This window comes from Hydra vulgaris, chromosome 03 (genome assembly GCF_038396675.1).
Source record: "Hydra vulgaris chromosome 03, alternate assembly HydraT2T_AEP".
In the NCBI taxonomy this organism is placed as follows: Eukaryota; Metazoa; Cnidaria; class Hydrozoa; order Anthoathecata; family Hydridae; genus Hydra; species Hydra vulgaris.
In genome coordinates, this window is record NC_088922.1 from 11970001 (window position 1) to 11994813 (window position 24813).

General features: G+C 26.6%; 2 protein-coding genes across 2 annotated transcripts in view; both read left to right on the plus strand.

Moving 5' to 3' along the window:
* The window catches only part of LOC100208776 (uncharacterized), a 25496-nt gene extending 3217 nt beyond the window's left edge, over positions 1-22279 (plus strand). The window contains exons 2-13 of the mRNA XM_065792353.1: positions 479-696; positions 1035-2221; positions 5873-6004; positions 6661-6921; positions 8720-8968; positions 9045-9344; positions 9921-10895; positions 10986-11192; positions 11341-11485; positions 12031-12216; positions 21457-21578; positions 21652-22279. Coding sequence (XP_065648425.1) covers positions 1039-2221; positions 5873-6004; positions 6661-6921; positions 8720-8968; positions 9045-9344; positions 9921-10895; positions 10986-11192; positions 11341-11485; positions 12031-12216; positions 21457-21578; positions 21652-22052 — 4161 coding nt within the window. The 5' untranslated portion in view covers positions 479-696; positions 1035-1038 and the 3' untranslated portion in view covers positions 22053-22279. The remainder of the gene's footprint in view (positions 1-478; positions 697-1034; positions 2222-5872; positions 6005-6660; positions 6922-8719; positions 8969-9044; positions 9345-9920; positions 10896-10985; positions 11193-11340; positions 11486-12030; positions 12217-21456; positions 21579-21651) is intronic.
* An 835-nt stretch (positions 22280-23114) lies between these two features.
* LOC101240473 (armadillo-like helical domain-containing protein 3) overlaps positions 23115-24813 on the plus strand; it is a 37054-nt gene continuing 35355 nt past the window's right edge. The window contains exon 1 of the mRNA XM_065792354.1: positions 23115-23254. Within this exon, the coding sequence (XP_065648426.1) occupies positions 23192-23254 (63 nt within the window). The 5' untranslated portion in view covers positions 23115-23191. The remainder of the gene's footprint in view (positions 23255-24813) is intronic.

Sequence of the window (24813 nt, forward strand, 5' to 3'; positions counted from 1 at the left end):
TTCTTTATATGATGAGTGTAATATTTAGGATGTACAACAATATTTAAGAAGTAAAACATGACAAATAAACATTCTCGTACAATATACCTAGATTTATAACTAACTTAATACTAAACCGCCTAATAAATATACTTAATAGATAGCTCTTTAATTTTTTTTATTAAAACATTAACTTTATATTGGTGTTTACACATTCTATTTGTGATTATAATGATCTTATACTATAAATAGACAGAATAAAACAAAAACTCTTCCAAATTATTTACCAAAAAAAATAAAAAACTCGTTTAAAAAGTCAAAAAAACAATAGACACCAAAGACATGTTTTTTTGACCCAAAAAGTATAATACCTATATATATATATATATATATATACATATATATATACAAACATATATATATATATATATATATGTTTGTGTGTGTGTATGTATACTTGTATATATTATTAGATGAAGTAAGGTGTCAGTTTTTAAAGTCTTTAGATGTCTACAACTAGCAAAATTGCATTGAGTCTTGCAATTTCTGGATCAGCTGGTATTGTATATTTTGTACACTGGTCTCAACAAAATGATAGAGTACGTTTACGACAAGGTGTAATTTATGACATTCAGCGCCAGGAAAGAAAAAGATTAAATTTAGACGATCTTAAAGAACAGCAACGATTGACTGAAACATTATCTAAAAGCAATAGTAGTAAGAAATTTATGTATAAAAAATTTACTCATAAATAAATGATTTTACATTTTACATTGATGTCCATTTAACAATTCAACATATGTGTAAGGGTGTAAATGAGAGTAGTTATTGGAGTTGGAATTTTTGAGGGATTCTTGAAATTCAATAAAAGCTAATACTTTGTCTTTTTTATTGTTGTTTTTATTTTATTTGCGCTAAATTGATATTAATAATATTTTAGTGACAGTGATTTAAATAATAATAATTGTGGCAGGGTCAAGTGTGAACGAAATCACAAAATAATTTTCCTGAGGTTTTTGTTTAATTCTTATAACTCTTCAATTTTTATTGTTTAGAATCATGAATTCTAATACTTTATCATTGGCTATAACATCGAGTATTGCAGCTTTAGTGGGGAGTGTTGCTGTTTGGAAAATCAAATCAGGATATGCATCACTAGCAAATAGCAAAGAAAAAGATTTTTCAGAAATTGTACATGACTTAAAGGTAGAAAGCATTGCTACATTGTTGAAATCAAGTGACTTTAAAGTTCGACAATCAGCAGAACAATTACTTATGGAGCGATCTGCTCGAAAATTGAACCTTTTGTATATTCTCAAGCAATGCATTCAAAATGACATTAAAAAAGTTGTAAAAGCTGTTACAGCAATACATCTTTTAGTGAAATCATCTGAGCATGCAAAAGGACTGTTGATAGACTTGCAAGCGATAGAAACTTTAACAAAAGCCATTGAAAATATTTCTAAATCTTTTGATTATAATTATTTGGTACAAGAATGTAAAAAAAATTATGTTGTAGAAAAAGTGATGACTCATTGTATGGCTTCATTATTTTATTTATTACTTCACAGCCCAACTGCTTTAGCTGAATTTAGCAAGGAAAAAACTTGTATTAAAGAGATTTTTGTCAATATCTTAGGTGATCATAACTTTTGTATTCCAAAAGAAGTGAGACGGTGGTCTACATATATTTTGTATCAATTAATACAACAAGACATTAGTATTAAAAGTTCACTACGGCAATGGGGAATTATTGGAAAAGTTACAAGATGTATTATTGTAACTGCTGGTGACATATTACAGATACAACTCTGTTTGCAAATAATTGTTCAGTATTTGAATGACAATATGGAAGAGATGGTTCAAATTTGTAAAGAAATGGCAAGTTTGGGTATAATTTCTCATTTAGTTGGTTTGCTTCGTAGTGATGACGATGAAAATATTGTACAATTATCTGCTATTTTGATTCACAATTTTTGTTGTTTCGATGTTGACATAGTAAATCTAGTACAGATTCCAGGTTTTGTTAAAATATTATATGCTGTTTTAAATTCTTCCGACCATGGTACACAACATACAATACTTCGTATTTGTAACTATCTTTCAGTAGGAAGTAATAAATTTTGCACAACATTGCTTGAACACAAGCCTTTAATAAAGAAACTATCTGTATTTATGTGTTCTAGTAGCAGTGAAGTGATGAGCAGCAGTCTTATGCTTGTTCATGATCTACTTATGTCCGGTAAGTAATGTTTAATGGGCAATTAAATTTGTATTATACAATGACAAATATATATATATATATATATATATATATATATATATATATATATATATATATATATATATATATATATATATATATATATATATGTATCAGCCCTCAAAGTTAGGGTTGGCATTCTGCATTGCCTGCCTAACTGCTGACTTATAATATTTGAATTTGGCAAAAAATCGCCAACCTTGTTTCTGTTTTATTGTAACCCCTTTGTGTCCAATTTTTTTTGCCGACCTGATGCAAACCTATAAGAGTTTGAGACCTCATTATTCCTAATTCCAAGGGTTGATATATACATATATATATATATATATATATATATATATATATATATATATATATATATATATATATATATATATAAATATTAGGGTGGGTCATATTTTTAATTTTTCTGATTTTTGCATTGTTACTAGTGGGAAAAGTTGTTACACCATGTAATATGACTACCCGAAAAATATTAGCCTTTTTGAATTTAATTTAAAGGTGACAACTTTTGCTTACATTATATTGGTATGACAGGCCTTGTTATGAGATTTCGCTGCGTAACGAAAACGCGTAACACATTTCAAGTAACTCAACTTAGCAAATATGTTTTGTATTGTTAAAAGTTATATTGCGTCACTAGCGTCTTTTCAAGTACCACATTGTAATTAAAGTTATTTTATTAATGCGTTAAAAATCATACAAACAGTGTTTTTTTTCTCACTATAACAAAAATTACAAATAAAATCTAAGTTCCTATTTGAAAAATTATTTTTATTATTTTTTTCAAATATGAACTAAATTTTGTTTTGAAAAAAATATTTTTTTCATAAAACGTAACATAATATTTGTTTATTTTCTTATAATTTTACAGTTGGTTTTTGGTTATTTTATTAACTGTTAATAAATTTTTTCTTATTTTTTTTGTGAACTCTTTTTAGTAATGTTTTTAAACAATAATGAGTTTTTTTTTATTATTTATCAGTTATCGATAACATATTCGTGATCATAATTTATTTTCATAAATTAAATGTCATTAAAACTTTACGTTAATGAATTAACAATAAACAAAATATCTTATTAATAAAGTATTTACATCAAAATAAATCGTGCATTTTTTAAACTATTATGACAAAAAAAAATTTTATATTTAAAAGGAATTTATATATTCAATTCCTTAAGATAAAACTTAAAACACTTTATTTTCTTTAACTAATTTTTAACAACAACACTAAAAATTATTAAACAAACTGTTCCTTTAACAAAAAATCTATTAGTTTACAATTGCGGTTGAATGCTTTTACTTACAACTTTATTTCTTCTGAATAAACAATATCAAAAGATAATTTAAAATATTATATATACTCGAAACTTAAATATCCGAAATATCTATCGAATTTTGGATATTTAAGTTTCGAGTTTGAAGCGGAAACAAGCATTCCATGACGTTTTTCATAGGTTGTGATGATCTTGGATACTCTAAATACTTCTTTTACCAGATGTTCAACATTTTGAGAATGACATGGAATATCAGGAGCTTGAAGAGTCCCATTTGTAACATTGATTAAGTGGTCTTCATTGTTCACTTCAGATAAAATCGGAGTTGAAGAGATGTCAACATTTGTTGACATCTCTTCAACTCCGATTTTATCTGAAGTGACCAGAATTTTTATCTCCAATGACCAGTTGATCATTTCTAAATATAAGGAAGCATGAAAATTTAGAGAAATTTTTTTTAGAGAGAAAACTCGTACCCCATCAGTATTATCTTCTCTTCTACATGCAATAATTTTTTTTTGCTGCATCGACCGCTTTTTTCTTGTCTTTATCTTTGATGGCTGCCAACAAAACACTTTCAGGATGAGCAAAATAACAGTTTCTTTGCAATACCCTCTGGACAATTGCTATTGTATCAGGATGATTAAGGCTACGAATACATTTCATAATCATGAAAAAATTTTGTACTCCTTCAACGCATTTCCAGTTTCTCTTGATTAAAAACCAATAGAAACAGTAAACTTTGATGAGGTAATCAGCAATTTTTATCAGATTTATCGTGGGTTTTATGGTTGACATGTATTACCGAAGCAGGCGATTGGTAAATGTGAGCCACCTGGCATGATTGAGATTTCTGAGAGGAGTATTTGTGAAATACTTCTTTGTTTCTACATCCAAATTTTGGAATCCTCGGATAACAGCATTGCATGCTTTAAGTAAGTCATGAATGATGTCATCAGACTTTTTAATGAGCACTCCATTTACACTGTCAAAGTCAATTATTGGTAGAAAATGAACATCAAAAGATAGTTGTTCACCAAGAATGCCTTTGAATACAGTAGGATTAGATGTACTGCCATGAAGTTCAGTGAAAATTGCTCTGAGAGGCAGCTCATTGAAAGAGGCAAACAAATACACCATTAAAGAGGTTTACCAATACGAGTTTTAAATAAACAAAATGATACCATTTTTCTAGCCCATGTTTACATTGGTTCCATCACAAACAACACTTTGTAAAGTCATAAGAGAATTTCTGTCATTTAAAACTGAAATAATTTCTTTTGCAACATTAACTGCTTTATCACTTTGTGGACAAATGTGATCAAAGTAGACGCTGTTAGGATATGAGCAGATAACGTAATGATCTTCTTTGACAGAAGTGGCCCTGCTAACTTTACCATCGTCTTGTTCCACTAACCTTAGGGTTTTGTCTATACGGCCATCAAAACCAATTTCAATGATTCCTGTGCCTAGTTCTGCATGTTCTTCGACATCTTATTGTTGCCACAGGTTTCTTTGTCTTCTTAATTTTGCTGAATCTAATGTGTATTGTGGTGAATCAAATGATATATCTTTTATTCAAGCGTATATAAGTCACTCTTGCGAACGGAAATATCAAGTGCCAACAAATCAATACACAAACATTCAAACAATTCTAAAATGTGTTAAACTTTAACAATCAAAACATATTTAAAGTATGCATATTTCAATATTAATATTGCAATATGCATACAAAACACTCGCAATATTGTGAGTCTTGCATTATTGCGGTTGAAAACCAACTATCTGATAGTTATTGATTCTACCACGTTCATTACATGATCTTGTATATATATACAAATTAAAACTCCCATGACAACTTTTTAACTACATTAGTCATTAAGATAACCCTTAAAAGTAATCATAAAAAAATGAATTTGAACACGCTTCTTTACGTGACATCTAACACGTACGATTATAATTCACTAATCTTAAACAATAGAACAGTGAGAGATAAAGTAAAAATGAAATTAGAAATAAAGGCAATATCAAACATGGGTATAGTTAATTAAATAAAATTTGAAATATTCCATTTGAATAAATAGTGAATTCGAACTATGTAGAAAAGCGTTATTTAAAAAATTTACGCAAAAGTTGCCCCCCTAAGATGTTGAAGGAAGCACGAATTTTTTGTGTTTCCTTAATATTTTCATATTATAGCAACTAAATATTAATACACTAAAGAATATATTCCTGGCTACACCCTGTATGCAGATGTATATATTATTTTTATCAATAAAAAAATGATGACAAAAATAATTTTAAGTTTAATGAATAATTGATAAATAATTTTAAAATTTATATAAATTTTAGATAAAAGTTTTATTCCAAAGCTTGTCAAAGTAAACCCAGAAATTATCAAATCGTTAGTAAAGTTATCTTTTACATGTGAAAATGACACAGTTCAACTCATTGCAGAAACACTTGGTTATCTTTGCTCATGTGGTAATCTAATTTTTATTGTGTTTTAAAAACTATGTTTCCAATTAAAGAATTTCAGTGACTATTTCATAAATCAACATAATCATATATATTACAAATAACTTATTTTATATTTTCTTAAAATCCAAATAAAAAAAAGTTTCCAAAAAAAAAAGTTTTTTTTTGCTATAATATTTCTCATATTCTCTTACGATTCTAAATAATATTCTGTTGAGCAGAAAATTAACATTTAATTTTAACATTTAACATAAACTTAATATTAAAGTTTATATTGATATTTGTTTTTAAATTTCTGATTATTATTACAAAGTGGTTTTAATTTATTAAAATAGTTTTTATATTTGTTGTCATATTTTTTATATATATATATATATATATATATATATATATATATATATATATATATATATATATATATATATATATATATATATATATATATATATATATATATATATATATATATAGTATTTATATACAGTCTTCTCCTTTTGAAATTTAATACCAGTGCACAAAAAAAGCGTTGGTCTCATTTAGAAAATATTAGTGTCAAAAAATTAGTATCATCAAGATTTTAGAAAATTAGTTATTATTTTTACTTCATTTAGTTTGTTTATTTACTTTGTTTATTTACTTTTTCTTAAATTTTTTTTTTAAAGAATCACTTCACTCTTTAATGCTTGAATATGGTGTGGTAAACTCGATTCTTCACTTTGCTAAAAGTGGCGATGTTGGAGTACAGTTTTGGTCATCAGCATTGCTATTGAATATTTCTATGTTATCAGATCAAATGAAAGAAACAATAATACAAAATGGTGGGATAAATATTTTACTTGAAATGGCTGTTAGTATAGATGAAGTTGACCTTCCAGATATAGCTATAAATGCCACAAAAACTCTTGTTAGTCTGGGATATTTAGGTATTTAAGCTCTAATTTTTTTTAAATTTCTTTATTGAAAATGAATTATTAAAAACAGGTACAAAATTGCTTTGGATTCAATGGCTACATAAGTAGCAATTTTTTTCACATAGATGGCAGTTTTTGTAAATAAATAAAAATGTTTTAGAAAACTATTATATGAGATAATGATTATCTTTTTCCAGATATATCCTGAATTCAGGATATTTCTTTTAACTTTTAGTTTTTCTGGTTTTCAAAAAAGTTTTTCTGTAAAATACAAATTGAAGTATATTTTTTGCAATACTCATATTTTTGTTCAAAAATAGTGTTTAAATAATGAACTTTATGAAAATTTTACTAATCACTTCGAAACCATTAAACATAAGAAATGTACCAGACAAGGAATATTGTTGAGACCAAAAATAAAACTCAAAATGACAAAAAACTATTTTTATTTTGCAGAAGCAAAACTTTTTAACGAGTTACCTTCGGACATTAGAAATACGGCAGAACTAACATTTTTAAAAAAACTCTTTTTTAAAGTAGTATTGACGTACACTTTACTCATTTCAATACTTTTTATACTTTTTTTTATTCTTGGATAATTATAATTTTAGTTTAAGTTTTAGTTTTTAAACAGTTTTAATAACTGAAAGTGTATACCCTGTATAAATATCCTTTTTAATAATTTAATAATAATATATATGTTTTAAAACTTTTCCAGTCATTACCCATACAAAAAATAAGAAAAGTTTCATAAAAGTTGAGAAAATGTTCAAAGCTAAATTTTGACAAATATGAGAGAAATAAGTTCTTTTTTTTTTTTTTTTGTTGAATGTTTTCTGGATTTTGAAAATATGACCTTGATGATCTCTAATGAGAGTGAACTTTATTATTGAATATTTTTTGATTTTTATGGGTTTCATTTTTTTTGCATAAATATAGTAAAATAAGAGAAAAAACAGCAATACAACTCCAAGATAGTAAATAATTATAAACTTATAAGATATTAAAAACAAGCTAATTTTGGTATAATACAATACTAATGAAATGCTTTTTGACTTATAAAGTATTTCATCAGTTCATAGAAATAGTTTATAAAAGATATATACAAACGAAACTAAAAACATACATACATATATACTTACTTAACTAAAAACAAACGAAACATTCTCAGATGATTAAGTTTGCACTTTCTTATTGTAGCAACTATGACCATTTTAATTTATAGTTAAAATTGCAACATTTATTTAAATTCTTTTAACCTTACTTATATAACACCTTTTTTGTTCATAAAAAAGTAACTGGTGACTTTGATAGATGACTTTTATTTAAAAAAAATGGTTTGTTTGGATAGAGTTTTTATGTTTCTAATTAAAATATATATATACTTTTTCTAGCTTTTTTTTTTTCAGGATAAGATGAATGATTTTGTATTTTGGAGTCCTGTAAATACTCCATAAAGTTTAATACTCCATAAATTTTAAACATTAAAAATTTTATAAAAATTAGGTATGTGACTAAACTAAAGCATAAAAGTTCTGAAAAAAATTTTTTTTCAAAATTTCCAAATTAATTATTTATGTATATTTTATATTATTTATTACATATTTTGTTACATATTTTTAAAGAACCTCTAGAACAAACAGATTTTTGCTTAAGTGTTAATTTATGCACATTTGTGTACCCATGTATGTATAGAAAAATATTCCTGAGGAAATGTTATAGATATATTATAATCAGTTATAAATATTATTATAAATTGTTTTGAATAAATATTTATTTATATTATAGATATTTTTTATTTGTAATGTAGATTTATCTTTAAATGTAAAACTCACCTGTGGACTTGAATCAAGCATTGTTATTAATGAAAAAGAATATTGCCCTGGTAAGCAAGGCATAAATTTGATCTCTTTGGATTTCCTTAATTACAAGTATTCAAAAGGGTTAGTAATTCAACCATCAGAGCTGGAAGCTTATCTTAATGCAAATATGGATTCCTTAAAAAAGTCTGACTCCTTGTTTATTGTTACACAAGGGGATTGTACTGTTTTAGAACAAGGTCAGGAAAAAGTTTTATTTTTTTATTTTATTTTTTTGTGCTGCATTATCAATAATTATGAAGACTTTATTTTCAGGGGGGATGCCATCAATTGTTTATCAGTTATTTATGAAAAGTAAAGATGTTAGTTTTCTTTATTCACCTGCTTGGTGCCTTATACTTACATGTCATCATTGTGAAGTTGTCCATGGAGTTCAAAACATCACTAAGCATATGTTATTACCATTGGGTGAATTAGTGAGTGCAATATTGCAAGAAAACTTTACCATGCCACTTATTGATGTATTACTTGCTGTGCCAACAACTACAACACTTTGTAAGACTGAAGAGTTAAAACAAGTAGAAATATTGGCGAGAAATTTCTTTCAAAGAAGAGGTTTGTACTATTTATTTGTTTTTTTATTTTTTATTCATTCCATTTTCGTTGTTATTCCTATTATTATTGTTGTTTTTTAATATTATTACTATTATTATTTCATTATAGTATTTTATATCAAGTTATAATTTTTTAAATCTAAAAAATAAATTTTAAAAATACATTTTGTTCTCAGGTTAAGTTGAAAATTTTAATTTTTGTTCAACACTTTTATTTCTTTGACTATGTTCATTATCACTACTAGAACCTATAAAACATTTTTTTAAAACATTGTTTTTTTTAATTCAATAATAGTTTTTCTAAAATTGTTTTTATTAGAATGGATTTTTTTCATTTGCGTAAGTCCAAAATCCATTTGTTATAAATATTTGCATTTGTAAATTCAAGACCCCAAACATTAGGAAATAATAGAAATTTGATAATTATCTTTTTATTATCTCATTACAAGAATTCTGATTGTTTCTTGTTCTTCAGTTTACTGGTTGTGTGAATTAATTGTAACATCTCAACATAGTAATTGTACTTTATTGTAGCAAGTAGGTTGATGTTGGATTTAAAAATTTATTTGTTTTTTAGTTATTGTTACATCTGCAAGTTTTCTTGGTTACTTGAGTGAATTAATATGGAATGTTGCTGATGGTAAGTTTAAAGGGCTTAGTGAACCTCGTCACCAGATACTGGTAGCTCATTGTGCTGCAGCTTTAAAAATTTTACATCTATGTAGCATTGACATAGTTTCAACAAATGATCTTTTTTCTTGCGGTTTAGTTAACCCTCTTGTTGCATTGATTGTTTCTTTGATACCTGGATTAATGAATAAAATTCAAATAACTAAACCAATTGATGAAAAACCTGCTTTAGGTAAATTTGAAGAGAGTTTCAAAGATATTTCTGAGCAAAAAAAATATTTTAACTTTGAATTTGATGAATCAGAAAATAGAAGTTTTATTTCATCTGATGAAGAATCTTTATTAGAAGGAGTTACAAATGATGATATTTTTTTACCTGGAAATTTAAATGATTATAAAAAGCAATCAATCACATATGGAAAAGAAAATTGTCAAAAAAGGGTTTCACGCTTACGTTGTGATTCGTATATTTTACGCAATCAATCATTATTGGATCCACAAAACTATGGTGTTCATAATGAGCCATCAGTTTTTTTTGAAGAATCAGAAAATGAACAGAGAGTAATCACTAGTCATGGTCGAACATTTTCAATTTCAGCTACTCATCAGCAAATGAGACGCATTTCAAGAACACTTAGTGCATCTTTGCAACAAACAAAATCTGAAGAGTCGTCACCTCAGCTAAATGATCCTAATGAAGTTTTAAAAGAGCTCACCAAGCAAACGATTGCAATTATATACCATATGATAAAAAATGGCAGCAAAGAAACCTGTCTAGAAATATGTTCTACTCATATTTTATCTATACTTTACTGTTTAGTAGGATGTTTTGCTGGAAATTTTCAAAGAAGCATAGGACTAACTTTGTCATCAATGATGTTACATACTAGTAAAATATTAGGAAACGTTTCCGAACCATTAAGTAAAGACTTTTAAATAAATATTCTTTTATGTAAAAATTTGAAAACCTATTTGTTTTATTTATTACTAAAATATTGTTTTTTTATCATAGTTGATTTTAATGTTTCAATGGAGCAATTGGCTTCACATCACACAAGTATCATTAGCTCTGATGGTCTTCAAATAACCAATGAAAATTGGTTTTTCGAGACAGTTTGCGCAAATCAATATGTCTGTAGATCTTTATATTCTGATGAATATTTTCCACTTGGCTGGTATTATGAAGTCACTGTATTAACTGATGGGATCATGCAAATAGGTATTTCATCGAAATTTAATAGGTATTTCATAGAAAAACTGTGTATTTTTTCACTGCAGTTTAATAGATTAGTTTTCTTTTCTTTTAAATTTTTTAAATTAAGAATTGAATATTAACAAGTTTTTTAGAATGTTTGTTTTTCTAATAGGATGGATGAATGATAAATGCTTGTTTAGCCCTGAAAAAGGCATAGGAGTTGGTGATGATATGGAATCATGTGGTTTTGATGGTGCAAGATGCAAAATTTGGGATGGACCATCTAGAGATTCACTTGGATCTAATGATTATGGAATGTTAGATTTTTTTGAATATAATTATGTTTTTAAGTGTCAGCATTAAGTTGTTTACAAATACAAGTGTTAGAAACAGCAGTTAGAGTTGTCTTTAATTTATGACCAGATAGAGTCTGACAGAGTCAGCAGAATATTAGAAAAGATGAAAGTCTAGTTTACAGCATTTAAAGAGTATTTTCAAGAAATAAATTGAACACAGCACTTGAAGATTGTGTTAAAATTTATAAAGATTTTAAATAACTTGGTCTAAAATGATAGTTTTTTTATAATAATTTTATAATTTTTATATATAAATTTATAGATTAAAATTTTAATATTAGATTTTTAAATTTTAATAATAGATAAAAAAAAAAAAGTTATATTATAACAAATGTTACAAAATATTTCGTAAAAAATCGGTTATTGATTTAAAAAGGTTTTCTAAATTAGTTTTTATATTTTATTAAGTATAAAACTTAAAAAACAAAGTTAGATATGATTAGAAAAAAATAAGAAATGAAAAAAGTTTTTAATGAATAAATACTTAATGAACAAACATTTTATAGTGAATGGCAAGCCGAAGATGTAATTAGTGTTTTATTAACATGGGATGGTATTGTATCTTTCTGGATAAATGGCAAAGACATGGGTTCTATAAGCAAAAAGCTTAATTTAGGTTGCAAATGGTATCCAGCTGCCTCTCTTTCAGCTAATCAATGCTGCACTTTTGCTTTTGATGAAGAAGATTTCAGGTTTATTTTTTTTGTTTCATTAAAATTTTTTTTTTTGACTTGAATAATCTTTTATCAAATAATTAAATCAATTAAGATTAACATAATTAATTAAATTAACATAATTAAAGTCATTAAATCAATTAAAATTAACAGTCTTAATTAACAAGGTATTTTATTTATAACACCAAACTTTAAATGGAACTTAACTTGAGCTAACGTTAATGCACTTAGAGCTTTAATGGACTTGGTACTCCCTTTAATGGTCCTGGAGCTGGAAATATTTACTGTCACTTTATCTTATTCTTAATACGTCCTGTATTCCACTACATAAAAAAGTGTGTATTTTGTGTATATATATATATATATATATATATATATATATATATATATATATATATATATATATATATATATATATACATATATATATAATATATAGTATATATTATTATATATATAATATATAATTTTATATATAATGTATAATTATATATATAGTATATAATATTTTTGACTGAGAAATCTATCCTTTGTTAAGATTTTTAAATAATAATAATTATTATTATTATTATAAAAATAGTAATAATAATATCGAAATGATGCAAATGATTTCTAATTTGTGAATTATATACCCAATAATAAATCTAAAGTACATTTGGTAAATTTTAAATGGGCAATTTAAAAATAGTAAAGCAATTTTTATGTTACTAATAATCAATTTATATCAGTAAATGAGATAGTTGTTGTGTATTGTGTTGTATATGTTGTGTATCATAAAAAATCCTGAGTTTTTTTTTTATGATATGTTTCTGTGTAATATTACACTAAAATTATTTGTATAGTATGTACATGTAATATTAGAGTAAATTTATTTGTATGACATGTATGATATGTATCTGTGAAGTATTATACTAAGTTTATTTGTATATGTATCTGTATAATATTACACTAAATTTATTTGCATAGTATGCGGTAGTGGTGTAGTGGTAGAGCGCTCGCTTCATAAGCGAGAGGTTCCGAGTTCGATCCCCACCCTGTCCCTGGTAGTACTGCGCTCAACTTGTTTCTCCGCGCAGCGGCCTTGTTCGTCAAGTTTCGTGTTTCGGAGTTATAGAGTTAAGAGAGGGTTATAACCACAATTAAGTAGCCTCCTCGTCTTTAGTGGCCTTTGGGCCTTGGGGAGGTGAATTAACAACAACAACAACAACAAAAAAAATGTACCTGGGCAATAAGAAGTATTGAGTATTAGTTTATTTAATTTTTAATTGATGTAACAAACAAATAAATTATAGAATTTGTTATATAAATTATTCAAAATATAAATAATACAAAGTTAATTAATGTATTAATTATAATTAAAGTATTAAAAATTTTAAAATTGATTTATTTTAATATTTATTATTATTATTTACAACAATAAATATTATTTATTGTTATTTTGTATTAACATTAGAGTTAATATAAAACATATACTCTAGGGTAGGAACAGGGTGTTTCATAATTTGTGGACTTGCTTTTGATGAAAAATATTTAAACAAGTAATAAAGAATTTTTTTTTATAATTTTTATAAATATTATATTTATCAAAACATAAAAAATAATATTTATGACTATTCAACTTGTTTACCATCTAACTTTTGGCTTTTGGCATTTCAAACAAATCACTATGATTTTCAGTCTCTACACATGTCTATGTCTATCTCTGTACATGCTTGTTCAATCTGTTCATGAAGTTCACCAATTGTCAAGTTTGTCCTTGTATTCAATATTCTTCAAGTAGCTCCAATGTAAGAAATCTGGAGGTCAGTTAAATCTTGTCTGCCTATCCATCGTTTAGGATTTATATATAGTTTTACTTTAGATCAAACCAGTTTCTTACTTGACAAGAATAATGAGCAGATGCCTCACCTTTTTTAAAAAGTATATGTTGTTTAACTGTACACACTGTTGTTTAACTTGGTGCATATACCATGCTGTTTAACTCCGCATACATACCATGTTGTTTAACTTTTTGTATATACCATGTTGTTTAACTTGGTGTTCATACTATGTAGTAAGCTACCAGGGCTGATATTTGACCAGGGCTGGGGCTGGGTTTGATAAACCATAGCCAAGGATGGGGACGAGAACAGGGTCATGGCCGGGGCTGCCTAAGTGTTGACAAACCCTATAAATAAAATAAATATTTCATCTTGGATTGAAATTCACATTATGTTTATAAATACATATAGATGAAATAAATATATATATCACATTATGTTTATAAATACATATATATATATATATATATATATATATATATATATATATATATATATATATATATATATATATATATATATATATATATATATATATATATGGCCAATTCCATAGTTCAGTGACGCATCATGCGGAGAGATTTTTTTTAATAGAAATTTTTCTATAACTCAAAAATAATTTTTTATTACTCTAAAGCAATCTTGAATTAAAATTTTATAATATAAACTAAACACAATTGTATTAACATAACACTGCTACATAGCAAAAATTAAAACATGAGTTCAGTGACAACGCGGAAAAAAGTGTTTTTTTATCAGCATACTTTTAAATGGAGTTTTCGCTGAAATTTTAATTCTTGCTTGACTTATTAGATTTTTTTGTTGTAATTTATTCATTTGGCAATAAGGTAGTCATAAAAAAAGCCACAAACAATAAAGTTTTCACATCGTTTTATTTTACAGAAAAAAAACTATCAGTTCAGTGACGCAACGTTCAGTGACGAAACAAAAAGACGAAATTAAAATCATTTTAAAAAGTTTTGTTATTTTGTAATAAATTTTAATTATACTCAGGTGAAAATAGCATCGGAACAACGTTATCATTCTGAACATAAAAATAATGTGACTTTGATGTACCTTTGATTTTTCTTGAATAACTTAAAATTGAACTGAATCCAAGTTCATTTTTTTGTTGTCTTGTATTGTTTCCTGACATGTGAATTACAGATATTTGCAAATCTTGTAATGCTAACGCAAAATCTGCTGCTGACCTGATTTCGTATTGACTAGCTTTAACTCTAAGGGCTGCGATTCGCTTAACAGTAGCTCCTATTTTGTCAACCATTCCTTTCCCGTGCATCGCTGCAAAGAAATGCCAGAAGAATTTTTTATGAAAACGTTTTTCAAACACAACCATTGCAGCCATAATGCTTTTGTTTTTGAACTGAGAAGTGGCATTATCGCTGAACATGTGTACTTCTTTGACTTGATCAGGAATAAAGTGAAGGATTTTGTCAATGTACAGTATAACAGAAGACTTAGTATGATCAGTTGAATCTGAAACTATGGCAAATGTTTTTAACTCAATGTTCCAGACTGCTTGGGTCATGATAGAAACTTGATTTTGACCAAAATGAGCCGCTTGTGGCTCATTTTGATAAAAACACCTAGCATTTTCAGCCCAGTCAACTTGGATTACCGCAATTTCAGAATTAACACTCATCGAAACCTCCTACAGTTTATTAAAAATTGTTGATTGGTTTTTCTTTACAAATGCGTAAAGAAAAGGCTTTCTCCACTCGTCCCAGGATACTTCGAAACCAAATGTATTAACAGTTTGCAAGTGTTTATCAAACTGTTTTATACCTTTGCATGCAACACATTTGTCATAGGTGCAATCGTATGTGTACGGTTCACAAACAAAGTTATTTATCATTTCAGATCCAACTTTGATTGAAGGCGCTTGAATTGATTTTGTTAATGCATTTAAGGCAAATCGCATATTTTCATGCAAACTACAAACACAAACATTATGCGGAAATTTTGTAACTGATTTTACATTGCGTGGACGAAGGTCGCAAAATTTGCTGAGTCCAATTTTTATGTGCAGATGCTTTTCCTTGAATAACACGAAAGCTTCTTTTAGCGTATAATATAAATGACGTATCTGAATATTGTTTGCTTTTCTGTCAGATAATTGAATTTGAGTGACATCTTTTTTGTTTGGTGATATTTGGGAAACTTCATCTTCATTATAAAAGTTTACAACTGCTAAAACATCGTTTTCAGAAAGACCATACAGCTTTGAACATGCTGGAGATAGACCCGAATTATCTTTACAAGCAGAGCTATTTGTTTAACGTTTTGAAAAGATGAGCTTGGTCTTTGATATTGATTTAAAAGTTTTCTTTTTAAAGCGCGACTTTTTAAAACTCTTAATTTTGCTTTAGCAGCATAAGCTGCTTTTTTTATTAGGATCAGCTTTCAATTTTTCTTGATATCTCTTAGATCTAACTCTGGACATTTCTTTCTTTTTATCAGCATTCCGAGAAACATAATTAGCTTGGTATTCTGCATAATGTTTTTTTTTTACTTCTAATTTTGATTCCATTTCTTAAAAATTTACAACTTTATAAGAAAATGTTAACATAAATCCAAAAATTTACTAATATTTACTAATAGCCCTTCACAATACTAAAATGCGAAAATTTATTCGAATTTGAAAAATTTGAAAACCCACAACGAAATCTAAACTTTTGGATGATATTTTGACTTCCTTACCGCGCTATATATAAAACGCTAATTATCCCGTCAATGGGTTCAGTGACGCAACAGCTTTTAAACTATAACTATATGTTAATACAATGCTTTTTGACCAATTTTTTTTTTAGTAATGACTAAAAGTTTACATTGAAATATATAATTTTAAAAAAACCTCGCCATAAAGCATAATTTCATTGCGATAATTAAACTTTTTTAGCTTTTAGTTCAGTGACGCAGCGTAATTTTTGCAGATGTGTATGTGACAAAAAAACACTTGAATTATTTTTAAAGAGTAAAAGTTTTTTTACTCAAGACATATATGTAATCTCAAAGATTCTTTCTAAACAAAAATATGGATATGTTTTGTTTAAAATATTGCAATAACTCGCCCTCAAATTTTACTCACTTTTTCGAATAATAAAAAGAACAAACAGTTGCTAACATTCATCAAATTTATCTACTCGGTTCAAACATTTTCTACTCAAAATTTATTTTAACAATAATTTTAAGGTGTTTAAACTATAATTAAAGAAATAAAACCTTTTGAAAAAATAAATTTTTAAACACAAAATTTATCTCTTCCATCGTGGAAATAGCCATATATATATATATATATATATGTATATATATATATGTATATATATATATGTATATATATATATATATATATATATATATATATATATATATATATATATATATATATATATATATATATATATATATATATATAACATATATATATATAACATATATATATATATATATATATATATATATATATATATATATATATATATATATATATATATATATATATATATATATATATATATATAACACTAGGGTGATTCAGATTGTAATAGAAAAAAAAAGTTCACAAAAAGCATTCTCCTCAAGGTTGCCTGTGTTCCTTTATCACCTAGGATCATGTGTACCAAAAATTAGACTAAAAGAAGCAATTTTAGGGGTTGCCATGTTTTATGAGATGAATTAACCATTGGTAAAATTTTGTGATTCTCTCAAATTTTGCAAATTTGTTTTTTTATTTTAGATAGATATATATATATACATATATATATACATATATATATATATATATATATATATATATATATATATATATATATATATATATATATATATATATATATATATATATATAACAATATATTTTGAATAGAAATTAGTTTGGCAACCACTAGATCTTCTGTTGTGGTGTGGCTTGTTGGTAAATCTACACAAACTCTGTCAACTGCCAGACTTCTTTCAAGAAGGGATGTTCTTCAGAGGTTGCTCTTCCATCATATTGAAGAGAAACAAGAAGTGAAAAAAAGTATTCGGGCAACAATTGAAGCAGTTCTTGTTATATGGGAGAGAGGAAGAATTCCAACTCAAAGAATTGACTATGCAGAAAGAAAGTTAAAAAAACTTTATGACGAATATCTGTTGCTGAAAAAACACCGACGATCAAAATTGGACAGCTGTCAAATGAAAGAAGGACATTTCCATGCTGACCTTGAAGAACTTTTTGATATATCAACCAAAAATGCATCAGAAGTTATGAAAAACGATGAAGATAAAGTATTTTTACATCAGCAGGAAGAAGATCCATTAAGTTGTAGCATGGCAGGAATTGATCGGAATTTAACAGCTAGGGAGACACGGAAATGAGTCCGAGAAACTAAAATGGAATTGAGGCGTTAAAGCAGTAAAGCGGAACTGATGGAAAAAACAGAACTCATTTCTTCTTCATTAGCAGTTGACATGAATGTGAGTGAATGTAGCTCAAGTTCCTCGGATGATGATGAATATCAGACTCCTTCCGCTTCCAGCACGCTGAGCACAAATGATTCAACGAAAAAGAAGATGAAAGTTCTAACAAATAATGTTGTATTGTCTTTTGATCGTGTTAATATTTCTGATCGCCGTGCACTCTTTGCGGTTGGAAGAGTTGCTCAGGCTCTTTGTCACTCTCTAAAAGATTTATCATCTTCGTACAGCACAATCCGCAGAGAAAGGCGATCTGTTCGTGAAGATTTTTTTCTCAAACTCCGTGAAGAAATGGTAGTGTATTATGGTGAAGCAATTAAAGGTCAACAACCCAGGGATGATTACTTAGAACTCTTGAATTTGCGCTTTATTTTTCTTGGAGGATCAGCTGCAACATCGAAATGAATGTAAAGTTTCGGGCACCAGGTGCAACACACAATGCGCGTTGGATGGCTAAAGCTATATATTGTATGAAGATATATTTGTTTCAATTTTTGGATCAATTTGTTATTACTGCAAAGGATAAGAAAGGAATAACAGACATAAGTCTTTTGCTCCGTTAGCTGAACGAGCACCATTCAATGATGCCAAGCTTCTTCAACGAATTCAAGAATATCCGAATCGTACAATTGCAATTAATGCAGCTTTTCATCACCATCTGTGGTATTTTTCTGAACATCTAATAGGATTGGCTTTCTTTGATTCCCGTGTCGACAACAACACTAAGAGAGACATGGCAAAGAACCTGAAACAACAGCCAAAACAGAAATCTCTCAAAAGACTTGATGCTGCCACATTCAATTGTCACAGTACATTGTCTTCCTTCGTTACACAACGCACCGCAGAACTTTTCGATCTAATTTTGAAGAATGGCAAAGAAAAAGCTGAATCATTTTTAATGAAAGATTCTTTAGAGTGGGAAATGGATTCAACATATCTTGAAATGGAGCACAAGGTTCGTCAAATGAAGGTCGTCAACGATTGTGCGGAACGAGGCATAGCACTTATAACATCCTTCAACAAAAACATTACGAAAGATGAAAACCAAAAGCAGTTTCTTCTTCGATTGGTTGATCTTCACCAGAAGGATGATCTTCACTGTTGAATGATGAAAATGATTGATCTATTATTGCCTAGTGTAATTACATAGTACTATAGTACAGTACTATATTATTGTTTGTCTAACAATAATATAGTACTGTAATAACATCCACCACATAATAATAAGTAGTTGATAATTTAAAAAATTAATTTTTTTTCTACTTTTTTAACCTCATTCCAAAATGTGACAAAACATGGCAACCCCTAAATATCATCCAATTTGATTCAAATATATATATATATATATATATATATATATATATATATATATATATATATATATATATATATATATATATATATATATATATATATATATATATATATATATATATATATATATATATAAATGCAGCATTAGATGCACACTGATGATGTCATAAAAAATAGGAAGTTGCGGGGGCTACAGTACATGCATTGACTATCTTATAGCCTGCTGCCGCAAAGGAGTGCTGCTACATCAACTAAGGGTTTAGCATGAGACAGCAATCTTTTCTTTCGTTATTCTTTGTTTTTTCTTTTTCTGAAAAGTTAAAGCGCACATTTTTACATTAAGAGCACAAAAATGATATATATATATGTAGATATATATGTATATACATATATATATATATATATATATGTATATATATATATATATATATATATATATATATATATATATATATATATATATATATATATATATATATATATATATATATGTAAATTATGTTAGTGTATTTTACAAATAGAGTGCTCAATGTTCTTAAAGAACAGAGCAATAATTAATTATATATATATATATATATATGTATATATATATATATATATATATATATATATATATATATATATATATATATATATATATGTATATATATATATATATAAATATCCTAGCTAAACTCCTGTTGTTTACTTGTTGTATATACCATGTTGTTAAACTTGGTGTACATTCCATGTTGTTTAACTTAAGGCCAAAAAAACCCTTCATGCATTTGTAAATATGAATCACCTGTGACTGAGGCCTCAAAAAATTGAATCAATTAGACCACCTGAAATTATTCTACACATCTTTACTTTATTCTTTAAGTTGAGCACAGGTATTTGTTTATGCTGATTAGAGTAGATGTAATAGCAACAAATATGACAGTTTATAATACCATTTAGCTAGCTTTTGTCAGACATTAATCTTGTTTATCAAGTTTAACTTTTCTTCAAACTTTGACAGCATGTGACCATTCTGATTAAGAACACTTTATAGTGTTCTTGATCAGAATGGTCAAAAGTCAACTTATTGAATAGCATGATTAATAGCTTCTTGTACTCTTTCCACAACTAATAGCTTTTTGTACTCATTTCAATAGCACCCTTTTGAATAGCACTCTTTTGAATTGAAAAGTCATTGGTTTCTTCAAAAATTTCTCATTTAACTTTATTGAACAGCTTTTTCTGTAACAATAGAACAAGGGCAGCCAGATCTTTTTCAATTGTGTAGGCTACCTGTCCCACCAAACTTGTCAACCAAATTTCAGATTGTTTTCTCATGAAATGGCAGAGTGGTAAAATGAATTTTCCTTTGCCTTCTAACTTCATGAAAATTCTAACATTGGGCAAATAAAAAAACAAATTGAGTTCTCTTTTGATCAAAACTCATGGAGTTATTTTTTTTAATATTTATATTAATAATTAAACTTTATATATGAATAGATTTTTTAATAAATGTGTTATGATAATTTGGAGGAATTCTAAATTAAAAATACAACTTCTGAAACACCCGGTATAATGTATAACCTAGCGTAATTGTAGCACATACCTAAGGTAGGTCTAATGATTTTTATAGTTAAAAACATCAAAAGATATTTAATATTTGTTTTAGACATTCTAAACCTAATGGATTTCACTCTCTTGCTGAATTAAAAAGGAAAATAAATGGTTTTTATGAACCAAATGTTATTTTAAATCCTACTTTTAAATCTTTGCCGCCCATCATTTTTAAAGGTGATTTTTTAAAGTTAGTTTTTCTAAAACATTTTTTTATACTTTATTTGAAAACATTTTATATAACTTTTAGACTCTGTTCAGTTGGTATACTACTTTGAAGTAAATCTATCAAATTATTTATCACTCAAAGACTTCACTATTGGCTATTTATGCTCAGCTGTTCAGCCTCTTGTTTCTTATACAAAAACTTTTGTTTATTATGGCGGAAATGTATTTGGTTGTGGTCTTCTATTGCCATACATGGAACTAGTCTTCACTTGTAATGGACAAATTATTTTAAGGGATCCAATTAAGTTTGATTTTCCTGAAGAGTCTTTTTTAAAACTTCTTCCGTTTGTTTCAATAAAAAAAGTGAAGTTAAACGTAGGAGAATGCACTTTTGCATACAAAGAAGCAAATTCAATACTATATAAGCAGGAATATCTTCGCTCTGTTTACAATATTATGACAATACTAGATGGTGTTTCTTAAAATATTTTGGAATGTGGTTTTTTTGTATGTTATATAAATGTTTTTAATTCTTAAATTTTCTTTTTATGTTTAAAATATTTTATAAAAAAACTATTTTCATATTTGTTGAATTTAAGCATTTGATACAAATGCTCTTAATAAGTAATAACTGTGATTATTTCTATACATTAGTTAAATACAAGATATTTGTAAACTAGAAAACTTTCCATGATTATAGTTTTTATCAATACTGATTTCTTTTCTTTTTTTTTACTTTTTCATTTTACATTTTTTAGTTTACCTAATAATAAAAAAAAAAAAAAAATTGAAAGAAATATATTAAATAAATATTTTGAATAAACTAAAAAGTATAAAATGGATAAATAAAGTAATGAATGAAAAACAGTAAAATATATTTAAATAAATACTTTTATTTTATTTAGACAAATGTTTTATGTTTATCATAAAGATTCAATTGTATTTATTTTTATCCTAATTTACTTTTAATTCACTCTTCAATAATTATTGTTAGTGGCAACCACTAATAAGTTAGTAATTTACTAGGAGAAGATTAATAAAAAGTAAAAAAAAAAATTATTAGTCATTTTAACTTTCAATTGTTTATTTTTGTCATTTTAACCTTCAATTGTTTGATTCTGATTTAATGTAGATTTTTGTTTTGTATATAATGTATTTGAGTGTGTATGTAAGTATATGTCAACATGTGTTAAGTTTAGAAAGTGTTTTATAGGTTTCTCATTATTAATATTATTTTATTATAGCAATAGTATTATTATTATTACTATTATTATTAATATTTTTTTTTACCTATTTGTACCTATCAGCCTATTATTTATTTTTGGAGGAAAAGCTTGTTTTGAATTTCAAAGATCTTTAAATTTTATCAAGCTTTTTTGAGGGAAAAAAGAAGAAATAAAAAAAGTTTCCTAAAAGATAGTTGTTTTATTAAAAAGTATATTTTTTATATCTAATTAAACTTTATGTTGAAGTTATAACTTTTATTTTTCTTATTTATTTGTCATTTTATTCACATTTTTTCATTATTTTTTAATTTTCATAATTGATCAATTATTTTTGGGTATACATAATAATTTTCTTTTTAAATTTGTTTCAGTCAAAGTATAAAATAATGAAATAAAATGAGTACCTCGAAAAAATGCCTTAAAGAAAAAATTGTTTTATACTATGATCAAATATTTCAGGTAGGTTTTGAAACAAAATGGTGTGTTATATATTTTCTGGTGTGTTAAATATGCTATATAATTTCTATTTTGGTTTATTTTTACAACATTAATAATATTAGAAAGTTTGCGGTGGTGAAAATGCTATAACAAGAGGAGAAAATAAAAGATTTTTTTAATGCTCAAAAAAAAAACAGAAAATATGTAATGGTAATTAAGGAATCACTATGTTAAATAATGCATTAACCACATTAAAACTATGATAAATAATGCACTCATCACATAAAATTTATGATTAATAATTCATTAACTACTACCTATCTCATTAAAAAATAATTGATAAATAATACGTTGTTTTATATATATATATACCTTTATGCAAAATTAATAGCTAAATCACTCTATATATACTAAATCTTTTTGCTCTATTTAGGATTGCAGCATGTTTTGGATTTTTTGCACTATTTAGGATTGCAGCACTATTTAGGATTGCAGCATGTTTTGGATTTTTTGCTCTATTTAGGATTGCAGCACTATTTAGGATTGCAGCATGTTTTGGATTTTTTGCACTATTTAGGATTACAGCACTTTTTAGGATTGCAGCATGTTTTGGATTTTTTGCACTATTTAGGATTACAGCACTATTTAGGATTGCAGCATGTTTTGGATTTTTTGCACTATTTAGGATTACAGCACTATTTAGGATTGCAGCACTATTTAGGATTGCAGCATGTTTTTAAATATTTTTTTAATTATTACTCTTCAGTAAAATCAACTAGCATCAGCATTAACTTCAGCTAGAAATGTATTATGAATTTCTTAGTTTCTTTACAACATACCAGACCTTTGCCAAAAGTTGGTTAGTGTATGTTTTTTTTAAAGCATCACAATTAGCTAGCTGCAGAATGTGAACAATGCAGCATATACTATCATAAATGCTCCTCATGTTCCTCATCCTGTATAGTTTCATCTAAAGAATTTTCATCATCTGAATTTTTATTTAAAAGTGTGATTGTCTCTATTGTTTTAAAGTATTATATGTATCATATGCAGCAACATAAACTACATGTCATATTACAAAAAAAAATTTGATCAAAATTAATTTTTAAATAAACGCTAATGCTTTTTTGAGTGTATGCAAAAACAACTTTATATACATCAGCTCAAGTATAATTTATAATTTTCTAAGTACCTCAAGGTGAGCATCAAATACTTAACACTCGATCTATACATATAATATCAATATTAAAGTATAAAATGTTTTATTTAGAAATTATAAAACCTTATATGACATTATTAATTACAGTTTAATTATAAACATAAAAAATAACTTCATAGTACTTAGGAATCCCTTTAACAAAAAATATTCATACTTTCACATTCCCAATTTTCAAAAAGAGGAGCTAGCTTGAAGCCAGCTCCGCCTAAAAATATTTCAGCTCCGGCTCAGCTCCTTGTAAAAACAACAGCTCCAGATAGCTCCGGTTCCAGCTCTAGAGCAGGTCCAAAGCCCTGTTTGATACCACTTTTTAGTGGTTTTTATTTTTAAACATAACCTTTTATTTAAAAAGTAAAAACTC